The sequence below is a fragment of the Papaver somniferum genome, chromosome 9, assembly GCF_003573695.1.
Source record: "Papaver somniferum cultivar HN1 chromosome 9, ASM357369v1, whole genome shotgun sequence".
In the NCBI taxonomy this organism is placed as follows: Eukaryota; Viridiplantae; Streptophyta; class Magnoliopsida; order Ranunculales; family Papaveraceae; genus Papaver; species Papaver somniferum.
The window spans coordinates 163,597,333-163,609,612 of NC_039366.1; the positions used below are offsets into that span (position 1 = coordinate 163,597,333).

Consider the following 12,280-nt stretch of genomic DNA (forward strand, 5'->3'; position numbering starts at 1 on the left):
GGGAAGAGAAGGCAGACGATATTTGGGAGAGAAGAACATTTCATTTTATTAATTCATTGATCCCGATGCTTACAACAAACACAACTTATATTGCTGTAAATCAACTCACAAACAATTGTACCTAAACTACCCCTCAACTACTAAGAAAACTACGAAAATAACCTGCTGGTCTAATTGTCATGAAGCTCGGTTTATGACATAATTCATATAATCTGGCTCGACAATGCGAAGTAAGAGATGATTCTTTCCATAATGAGTTAGTTGAATCTAGTCTTTGTATGTTTATGCTTCCTATCAAGCCATTCAAGTACTTGCATGAATTATAAACTGGGCATGGACATGGAAGGAATATAACCAATGTGCAAGTTAGTGAAGCTCGCATAAGCCATTTGTATCACAAGGATTAAAGAAAGGATGACAAGAGCCTGGATGATGCACCCTTGACATAACAAGATCACTGTATGCATCCATCTTCTCAATGCCGAAGCGAAGTAAGGAAGCTGGAAATAGATCTGCAATGACCTAAGTATAAGTACATGGCATAACCAATGCCCGGACAGTAATGGAATCCAGTGATGTGTAAAGTGCATCACTATTAGCCTTTATGACCTTGCACCCTTAACATAACAAGGGTAAGAAGGAACGGAGATGCTACTTATGGAAACTACGCTTTTAGTGTCATGCTTTTAAAACATTTTTAGAAAAGTAATACAACGTGCATTTTCCTGGTGAGAAGTAAAGCTTCACATCCTATTCACTGCGTCACAAATAGAGCATCAGGGAGTTTCGTCCTGCTGGGCACAGCTACGGAGGCGTAATTTTACGGTCCGTCACAAACCCACACCTGAATCCACCCCTATGTCTCAATCTCCATAGATATGAAATATCATTGCTTGGGGAATTTCCAAATGATCAACTTGAAACATAAATAGTTCTTGAACAATAAATTGTTGTAAACCAAGATTTTCAAGGTTCTACGAACATCAATTGCGTGACTCATATTTTGAGATATTTAACAAGACAAGCTTGATTCAAAACTTCTTCTTTGCAATATTTAATATACTAAAATCATACGACGTAGTCTCGCAAAGATAAAATGGTAACGCTGTAAATATGACGTGTCAGTCTTCAGATGCCTCTTTGTCGATTAAGTTCTTCAATGTCTTTGTTTGTTCTTTAGTCTTCAATCTTCAAGGGTTATTCAGTGATATCTAATACTCAACTACCATACTCTAATCCTAGTTCAAGGCTTGACTTTAGTATACTATAAATCTAGATATAGTTTTATCCAACTAACATCTACAACAAGCTTGAGATAGAAAAACTTACGAGTTTGACGAAGCAATGCTCTAATAGTAATTCATATCACCTGGCTCGAAAATGCGAAGTAAGAGATGATTCTTTCCATACTGAGGTAGTTGAAACTATTCTTTGTATGTTTATGCTTTCTATCGATCCATTTAATAACTTGCATGAATTTCAAACTGGGCATGGACATGTAAGGAAGCTAACCAATATGCAAACTAAGGAAGCTTGCATAAGCCACTTGTATCACAAGGATGATGCAAGGCAAGGATGGCATGAGCCTGAATGATGCACCCTTGACATAGCAAAATCACTGTATGCATCCAGCTTCTCAATGCCGAAGAGAAGTAAGGAAGCTAAAAATAGATCCACAATGACCTAAGTACAAGTCCAGGGCATAACCAATTCCCTGATAGTACTGGAAGCCAGTGATGTGCAAAATGCATCACTACCATGACCTTGCACCCTTAGCATAAAAAGGGTAAGTTGGAACAGAGATGAGCTACATGTAGTTGCAGGAAATCCTACAACACACCCCTTGTATTATCATGACTATGATTTCTAGATCTAAACTTATTTTCTCACATAGTTGGAATTTAATTACTTCGCAAGAAATTTGATTATTTCGCAAGAGGCAAATGTAAGACCTAAAGTGCGTCATAGAAGGGGGTACCTGTTGCATGGCTCGGGGAAAGGCTACACCGCCACTGGAACCTGAGTCATGGAGATTTGGGGTCAATAAAGCCCATCCGGGAGAGGCACCTTGGATTCTCAGCTTAAGCATATGACTTAGGTTGGGCGACTAAGGTAATAAGGACTCTCCCAAGGAGTGAAGAATCTGACCAAGGTGCCGAGGTACACGGTTGAGTCAAGAGTGTCAGGGGCGTCTGGAGCGTACCTTGCCATTTTTGACAAGTCTTGGATTATACTGCACTCGGCCCGAAGAAAACCCCACTTAGGGTGCAGTCTCGTAACCATAAACCCTATAGGTAAAAGGGATAAGAGGCTGCGAAAACAACTGGTTGTTGTTAAGACCGGATGGGAGGAGCCAACCTTGTATGGTAGAGGTACGCCTCCTTGAAGGGGCAACCAGGGGGGAGATAAGGGCGGCACCCTCCATTAGGGAGCTGATAAGTATCTTAAGACGCAAATGTCATGAGGCTTTTTACTCGCAAGGGTATTAAGGCTTGTCATATTTGTGTGACAATCCTGAAGAGGCAATAATACTAAAGAGAAAGATAAAACGAGATCAATGGGTTTTCGCATGAAAGTGCGAAGACGTCCTGCGATTTCGTCGCACGACGACAATGTCATGGGGCTTTATGTTCGCAAGAATATTTAGGCATGTCATATTGTCGCAAAAAAAAATTCAAATAAAAGAGAGAGTTAAGGAAAGATCAATGGGTCCTTACATGAAAGTGTAAAGACGTCCTGCGATTTTGTCGCAATGACAAGAGGTGGCAAAATAAGACCTTTAACTAGGAAGGAAAAATAAGACCACATAAGAAGATGAGTAAGCAAATAAGCTTGCGAAAATGATTATATGTAAGCAAATAAGCTTGCGAATATGTATATGGAAATGAAACTGAGGCAGTGAAAATGCCGCAGACTTGATACTATGATCATATACTGTTATGAGATACTAATAGTGCAGGAAAGACGAAAGATGAAACACAAGTAAGAACTTGTGAGGAACAATAACTACACGAAGAGGAATGAATACACTAAAGAAAAAGCCAGAGAATTGGAGAATTGAGGCAATTTAAAGCTACATCAATTTTAGCGTGCAAAATGAGCTAAGTAACACAAACATTAGCTATACATTGCAATAGATAAGCATTCTCATCATACAAGCATCATACTCGCATCATAAAAGCATTGCATAAGCATTTCATAGCATAAACATCGTATACACATTTCATAACATAATCATCACATAAGCGTTATACTCGCACAAGTACTTTACAAAACTGTATGGAATAATATTGCAGAATTTCGCAATAATATCGCAGAATATAGCAGAATTATTCAGGATTACTCAGAATTTCACAGGATTATTCTAAATTTCGCAAGATTATTCAGGAAAAATTATTACGCTCTACTAAATTTTTTGAATTTAGTGGAATCCCCAAATGGAATGTTTCTCATTATAAACCTAGAAATTGGCAATTAATTTCTAGTTCAAGTACACTCTATGTTGGCCATCTTGAATGATAAGGGGTGCCAACTATCAAGTGGTATGATGGTTGGCATGCTCCCTCTCATTGGAGAAGTAAGATTCAAACCCCGTAATAGCAAAAAAATAACTCCTTATAAGGAATTAAGGACGTGGCCCAAAACCAATGTTCCAAATCATCGGGAAAAGAATGACAGGGGAGCCAAGGGAGTGGTATATACAGCCATCTGACCATGCCGTAGGGTCGGTTACTTCCACTCCCCTACCTAGAGATTAGTTGAACGAACCCAAATGGTTGCCATAATATGCAAGTCCCCAGCAAGACTTCTTCCGTATGCGAGCTTCAATTTGATTTCTCCAGCCATAAATCACTAAAGCATTTTACAGGTGTAAGTAGTAGAGGCCCATGAAATGACAATCTAACTGCGAGCGAAGGATTCCCCTGGATTGCACTTTCTGATTTTCATCCGAATCACCTTCTCCTTATCATCAGCCGAATTCCCATTCCGGATCTCACAGCATTGTCTCCGTGGGCCCTGTTTCATTTCCAAAGATATAGACAATCTCAAAACCATTTAAAGAACGGTATTTCCCACGACCAGGCCGCCATCGCCTGAGTGGTTGTGATGTTGTACAACCTCCCAAACGGTATATACAATAACAATCAATCAAAGAAAAATAAAAGAGACAAAGATGAGAGCATACATACCCTGAGCCACTCGTTATTATCCATTATGGACGAAGATATCACAGCTGTGCTGACTTTCATAGCAGCAGCATATTTTGGACGATAACATTTCATTCTAATTTGATCGAAGTAACTCTTATATGTACCAACTGTTTCCCTTCGACCCTTGACCAGTTTTTCCAAGAAAAAGATAAACGGGCCTTCACATGGGTCACTATTAACAGGCCTTACATTAAACGTAAACAACTTTTCACTCCGCGTGCTCCAAGTCCGAAAACTTTGTAAAGGAGTGCACAACTCTTGTGCGGATAAAAAATAAGGATATATTTGTACAGTATACCCCCACGAGACCGATATCGACCAATCCCGTTTCGAATCGTAACAAACACTTTGTTGTAAAGTTCGACCTGGATCCATTTTGTATGCATTATCCATCAACATCTTAACGGAATCCAACTGTCTCATTTTCGGGAATAACGGTTCCACATCATCTAGATGGTGTAGAGATACTAGAGGCGCCAATGGATGTGCCGCCAACAATCCGTACGGATCACCTCGGATATCAAGCTGCAATATCAATTCGGAAAATGTGTCATTTGTCCAAATATTTTTAAATCATGGTTCAAATGGACGAGTAAAAAATAGTTTGGGTGAAATAGCCAAAAAACAAAATAGTAAGGATGAACTGGTTTTCATCCTAGCTTAAATTTAAAAAATAGTAAGGATGAAACTGGATGCATCTTGTGTAAATTAAAAACAAGAAAAAAATATTTGAAAATGGGCACGATGAAACTGGTTACATCCTGCCTATTTTTACATTTTCGTTAATTTAAACAGTATCAAAATCTAACTGTGCATTTCATTCAGGAATTGTTGATTTTGGTCTTTTTAACCAATTTTGTGATATCAATTTAACTACTTTATGCAAAGCGGGATGGAAAATGGGGCTACCAGTGCATGGTGTTGCATTAGACACGAAATCTGGGTTGCCCTGATGCGGACACGACGTGACCCGAATGTGGACATAAACAATTTTTCAATAAACTTGGACGTGAACGCATTATGAGATTATAATATCTTTCCTTTTTTTTGCTTAGAAGATTATAATATCTTTCACTAAAATGTATATATTAGGGAGGTAATTTCTCAACAATACTAATAGATTATTGCTAAATACTCCCTCCGTTTCATTTTAAATGATGTTTTTGGAGTTTTCACGCAGATTAAGAAATGAAGAGAGATATGAAAATTTTCCACCAATACCCTTAAAAAAAGTCTTCTAGCATTAATTACTGTTAGAGCATTTAAAAATAAACTTATGATTTCAAGACAAAATATAAGGGTGTAGTTGGAAGTTTTTTGGAAAAATATGAAAACCTTCAAATATTTTTGAAACAAAAAAATAATCCTAAAACATCATCTAAAATGGAACAGAGGGAGTAACAGATTTATATAAGAATAAGCATATACATTAACGAGCCTATATATTTACAAAAGATTCGGGTACTTTTAGTATACGTTTATATTAATTAGTGTGTCACGTGTGCATCAGATGTCACCTATGTGTCTATCTTAAAGATGTGCACGTCCAGATATCGGATACGATCTGACGCGGACACGTGACATTTTATGCACGTCCGTGCTACCCAGCGCGAAATGTTTACAACACTAATAGCATGACAGGCAACGGCCTCCACGGGAGTAGGGAAAGTGGTGGGTAGAAAAAAGAATAACTGTCTACCTATAAGTTGGTATGTTACCGACAAAATTAGCAGCAACTTTTCTTCTCTTCGAAATAAGAATTATCACTAACTTTTACTTTCCCCTCAAAAGGTGCATGAATAGGAAAGGTAAACCAAACAAAATGGTGAAACCTAAAGAGAGATATGTGGACACTCTTAGATGAACTCTATTATACATGATATGTGCCATTTTTTTTTTACGTATAATCCATATGACAATGAATTCATGTCTAATATTTAGATGATACGTTTTTTTTTATAAGGCTCTACATTTCTACAAAAAAATGAGTATAATTCGAGACGTATAAAAAGACCATCTACCTCTTTGAATATCAACCGTTAAAAGTTGATGGTTAAAATTAAGATCGGTAAATGATGTGGTTTGGCATCTTGAATTGCGCTCATTTTTGATAGGAATTTAGAGTCTTATGGAGGTACATGCCATCAAAATACTAGATTTAAATTCATTGTCGTTTAGATTTTGAACAAAAAATGACGCAAATCATATATATATGATAGTGTTCATCAAAGAATGTGGATCCTCCCTCAAACCTAAATACGAAATGCTCTCACTAATACACGAGTGGGTTCTATCAAATTCAATGCTTAATGGGTAGTGGCCCCGAGATGGCACTTGTGGAAACAATCAGTATACTTTATAGCAAAGTTGGCCAACAAATAAAGAGAAAAAAAGGAAGATTAAAAAAATGCAAGGAAAAATGTGTACCTGATGGAAACCAACTTCTTTAGTAAGAGGAACCCCGATATCAGCTACACAAGCAGATATTCTCTCATCAGAACCATGCATATATGAGTAGCGACTAATGCAGTCATCTAACTTCTGAGCTAACTCAAACGCCAATCTATAACTAATAGCAAAACCACCACCACCATATGCCATATTATACGAGTGGGAAACATCTTGTTCGACACTTTCTGAATTATCACCAATATAGTACATTTTATTATGATCATACTTTGATAGAACACTTACTAGATTATCAGGGAAGAATACTGTATCATCTTCTCCTAATACGAACCATCTTACACTCTTGAGCCCGAGTTTAAAACTTTCTAAAACGATTCTAGCGATTCGAACAGCTGATTTTGTATCCGCATTTTCGGATACTTTGTATGGTGGAGATGTTACGAACCACGTATTGGGTTTCTCATCTAACCATACAAATCCACGAGTTATGTTTGGTTTCCACCATAACTCGGTGTAATGACGACGTTTCTTCCATGTACTTACTGACCCACCGATTCCGAATAAAATGTGTGAGATGTTTGTCTTGCCGGTGTAACCTTCTTCCTCTTGTTTTCTTTTGAAGAATAAATCTTCATCCGCTTGTTCCTTTTTGAACAATATATCTTCTTCTTGTTCTTTCAATTTGATTGATAAATCTTCTTCTTGTTGTTGTTGTTTTGTAGTCTGGGAGTTTTCAATTACCTTATAACTATTGTGGACACAAGAACTACGCGGGAGTCCGAATGCCCACAATCAATCGTTAACGTCTAAAGAGATTACGATGATGATACCCTGACGTGGATTCATTGGCTCAAAACCTTCGGGTTTATCATAGCCTCCTCCTACTTCCCCGTGCGTGGCAATCATGCATGGGATACAAGTATTAAAGGAAAACAAAACATATAAACAAATACGTGCGGAGCTAAATGAATGTAAAGTGCTGAAATGTAAATAAGACCAAGGTTTACGTGGTTCAGCACTAAGGCCTACATCCACGGGGTTTGTTGTTCTACTATATTATTCCCAGTTACATGAATAGCTGAATGACTTTGGGTTTTACATATTTCTCTCCACTATGGGATTAACTTACCCTTACTATCCTCTCTCTCTCTCTCTCTCTCCTTCTCTCCTGATGTTTTTTCTCCCCCTTCCTCTTTGTGGAGATTGGGTATTTATAAGGTTGGAACGTGGGACCCATCTCTGAAGACCGTTGGAACCTTATCTTCTCGTGTCCTTGCGTCCATCACGCGGAGGTCTGCGTTTCCCCCTCGATCCCGCGGAGGCATCTTCGCTCGTTCCACAGGTTGGTCGACACGTGCACTGCTCAGAGTGTTTAATGCGGGTAGTTGAGGGGTCTGCTCGTGTCAGACAAGTGTCTTCTGCCCCTGTCAGTCCGTGTCAGCTAACTTCCTCTCCACCGTTGATCTTGGCCCCTCTTCTGGGGATGAGATAAAGCAACTCCTAGGGGTTTATTTGGTGCTTCGTGACGCATCATGCTTTGCTGTTTTGGCTTGCATGCTTTCCACGTACCTTTTTGTATGCACGTGTCCGATAGTGAGATATATGTGTACACAATTTGCCCCTTTTCTTCGGGCTTAAATGGCTAATGGGTGCCTTGAAGAAAAACTATCGTCGCACATTCTTCTCACTCCTAATAACTTCTCCTAGATACTTGGGCACGTCTTTTATTCGTGCATTAACTGCTTATGTAACGGGCACGTTTTCCTATTTCTCCCTTAATTTCCTCTTTTCTTTCGGGTATTTTAAGGATAGAGAGGAAATTTAATTTCATTCTTCCTAACCACTCTCTCAGTTCATTCTTCCTTTAAATTTCTTGCCTGCCTTCATTGAACCTGTGACCTTAAATTCTTTGTCAGTCTTCATTGCACCTGTGATCTTAAATTCTGTCAGTCTTTATTGCACCTGTGATCTTAAATTCTCCCTTCGTTGCACCTGTGATCTTCAATTCTCCCTTCATTGCACCTGTGATCTTCCCCTGTTCGTTTCTTGTACTTGCTGTTTTTGCCGGTGATTTTTTCTTTTCTTTATTTCACTGTTTTATGCCGTGTTGATTTGTGAATTTTCTGCTACTGTTGTTCCTTGTTTGTGATGAAGAACTTTTTCTGATGCTTGCATACTAGTTTGCCCCTGTTCTTCATCTTAAATTAAGGAAGCCATTACTTCGAGGGTGAAATATTGAGCATGTATCCTAATTTTAGGGTTGCTATGTTATCGTTGTTGTATTGCTATGGATGTGTTTTTTGATTTTTGGTTATCGTGTGTAACTTGTTCTTGATTTTATTCTTTCCGCAGCCATGTCTGACCGTCCGCGGCCTACTTATGAGACTCCTGATTCTAGGTTGTCGAGATCTCCTCAGCGTCGAGAGTCTCAAGATGATGTTCGTCGGAGTCGAGTTTCTTCTGGAGCGAAAGCTTCGTCCTCTCGGGAAGAGATTCCTTCGATAATTCCGTCTGGTTCACGAAGAGTTTTTAATCACTCAATGGTGCTTCCTCGTGAAGATACTAGGAGTACGCAGGCTCCGCCCCGCGCTGTTGCTTTTGACGTTCCTCCTTTACGTTCGTTAGTGCCCGAGCATCATCTACGGTCTTCTACAACTTTTAAAGGGAAGAATACAAAGGGCGTATCTCCTAGGGGTGAATCTTCAAAGAATCCCCCTGTGAAGAGAAAAGCGTCTGAAGCGTTTGTTAGTTCGTCCGGCCCCGCCGAGGAGGAAGAGGCTGCTCCCTTGATACGCAGTGTCTCTGTTAGCAGGAAAAAAGTAACCTTCAAGCATATCGATCTTGAAATATTCAAGGAAAAGCATGAGCTTCAAGCCTTCGGTGTTCGTTTCTATGCCCCCGAGGATGATATTACGTATGAGCTTATCTCCAAGTACGAATTCGATGAATTTCATTTGTTAACGACGGTTGGGGCCTTCGAGGCTGGTCTGATGCTGCCTTTGTACAAATCGGGTGATTCCTTTTACTACGACGTGCTCGCTAGTCGTGAGGGTTCTTCCACCAATACTCATAGCCGTTCTGTATCCCAACTATCGGGAAATTATCTTCGCGCCCTGAAGGAATGCTATCTGCGGAGTAAGGGGGAGACGTCGATGACTTGCTACGTCCCCAATCCCTTGGAGAAGGAATGGTACACTCCTGAGAATTTCAATAACTCCTTCGGTGATTACGTCAATAGTAGGAATCGCAAGCCGTGGAGTGTCAGCCTTCGGAATCTCCCTGCTCCTCGAGGCGAGATTCGTCTGTTAAATGAGGTCAGCGATGCCAAGCTGAAGTATGTTCCTGGCACGGAGGCGTCTAGTCGTCGGAAACTCTTTCCTGCACGAGAAAGGATCAAGCGCGATCATGACTACGAGTGGCACGCCACTGTTATTGAGATAGTTGGTCCGTGGGATTACGGTTGGATTCCTGGTCCCCGTGGATGGCGGCCCACCGAGAATAGTAAGCCGCGCGAATCTCCTCCTGTTCTCTATGGAGATTTCTACCCCTGGCGTCTGAACTTTGCGGGCATGAATTTTCCTTATGCCCTGGATGTCGTAGAGGGAGACGAGGAGGATGGTTCCGGTGCAATACCCCCACCGAAGAATATTTCAGCTGCTCAGGTACGCAGATTCTAGCTGCGCTTCGTTTTTATAACTTCCATCCGACGGGAAGAATAATTCCTTTTGTGGTTTCGGTTTCAGGTATTGAAGAAGAAAAAGATTAGGCCGAAGCAGTCTTCTACTACGGTGATGGGCGAGGTCGAGGCCCAAGAAGAAGTTACCAGTCCAGTGAATGAAGAGTTTGCTGAGGACGAGATTACAGATGGGGAGGAACGTATTGGTACCTCCCCTATCAATGTCGAAGAAGAGGTCTTCGCAGGTCACGCTGGTGATGAAGGAAGGAACAAAGATGTGGTGGCGGATGATGTTGTCATCGGGGATGTTTCCGTCCCTGCTGGCGATGTCGCGGATACCCTTCCCACTTCTCAAGAATTTTCTTTCGATCGGATGTATTCCACGGGGGAGTTCTTTGACGAAGCCCTCGATTTTCCCGAGGACTTCTCTTTGCTTTCCCCTAATGATAATTGGGATGTTCTTGGTGGTGATGGTAATGGGGATGCTACTGTAGGAAGTGTTGGTGCGGAGGAGCCTGCTGTGCATGTAGGCGCGGAGGAGCATGCCAACATTCATGCTGAGGGGGTCGAGTCAGAGAAAGGAAAATCTGTTGTTGACGCGCCCGCCGATAGTCTTCCCCAGTCGCCGATGTCTGAGGGTGAGGACGCCATCATGAGTTGGTTTAAGGAGAAGAATCTTCTGTTTGTTTCTCATCCCGCTCCTGTGGTTGTTGGGGAAAAGGAATCAACCGCGTATACCCGTCGCATGATGGAGATGTCTTCGAAGGCGCAGGTGTCTGAAGCCTGGGGAAAAAGGTTGACTGTTCCCGAAGCTACCCTCGTACCGGAGCCTCCTACTTCTGTTGCCGATATGATGGCTATTGCCGACGGGTATCAATATGGCTTCCCGCAGCAGTGTGTGTTGGAGGTAAATTTTCGTACATGCTTGTTCGTGAGAATCGGATGCTTCGGTTGAATAATGTTTTGTCATCTTGATGTGTAGATGATGAGGAGCGAGCATTGCAACCACGTGCTGTATCAGTTCTTTAAAGCGAAATCTCTGAAGCTCGAGGCTAAGCTTCGTCACCGGGAAAAGGAATTATCTGCGGCTGAGGTGGAGATAGAAGAGCTGAAGAAAAGTCTTAAGGAGAAAGAAAAGCTGGGTGAAGCAGAGGCTGATCTTCGTTCAGAACTTATTGCAGTGCGCGCTGAGTTAGAGCAAACTCGTAGCCAAGTTTCCACTATCACAGGTTTGGTTCTTTTCCCTCGCCGTATGTCGTCATTCTTTTATCTCTTAGTTGTTCTGTCTTAGTCTCCCCACCCTATGTCCAGTGGGTGGCATCCCCGAGCTGATATGGCTTCAGAACGAAAGAGCTCGGCAAAAATCTCGTATTAGAGATTTGGTTGAGAAGATTAAGAGTGAGGCTAAGAAATGGGATGCTCGGGCTGAGGTATGGCGCGCGCGGCATGTTCAGATGGTCGACATGCAAAATCTGTACAACCATGATCGGGCCTTATTTAATGGCACATTGCTGTGGACCAGTGATAATCTGCGGGAAGCCCGTGAGCGTACTTCCTTGTTGGAATCTAGGATTCAGCTATTGGAAAAAGAATTACAGACGGCGCAATCCATGTCTCTTTCGGGGGTCCAAGATAATATGCTCGGTCTTGCCAGGGAACGAGATGATGCTCGTGCTGAAGTCTACGCTCTCAGCAATGCTCTTTCCGCGTCTCGTGCCGATGTAGCTCGTCTTGCTGAGTCTGAGAGGAATCTTGAAGTGTGCATGTACAGACTCAGCAAAGGGGTCTCAGAGATAAATAAAGAGGTCGACCACCTTCGTCATATGGACTCGATGAAGCAGGTAGAATTAGATGCCTGTCAATTTACTCTCACCAACCTTCAAGTAGACTATAAGAAATTATCCGCGGAATATGATCATCTTGATGAAGCGCGAGATGCGGTTGTTAATGAGTATGAAGAGGCTTCGGCTTGTGTCGAAGGTAT

At 41.3% G+C, this 12,280-nt stretch overlaps 1 protein-coding gene across 1 annotated transcript in view; it reads right to left on the minus strand.

Annotated features, from left to right (window-relative positions):
• Positions 1 to 12,280, minus strand: part of LOC113312813 — a 27,453-nt gene that overhangs the window by 410 nt on the left and 14,763 nt on the right. Inside the window, exons 2-5 of the mRNA XM_026561550.1 lie at positions 6,639 to 7,265; positions 4,191 to 4,736; positions 3,958 to 4,017; positions 439 to 522 (exon numbers count right to left, since the gene is read on the minus strand). Of these exons, the coding sequence (XP_026417335.1) occupies positions 439 to 522; positions 3,958 to 4,017; positions 4,191 to 4,736; positions 6,639 to 7,265 (1,317 nt within the window). The remainder of the gene's footprint in view (positions 1 to 438; positions 523 to 3,957; positions 4,018 to 4,190; positions 4,737 to 6,638; positions 7,266 to 12,280) is intronic.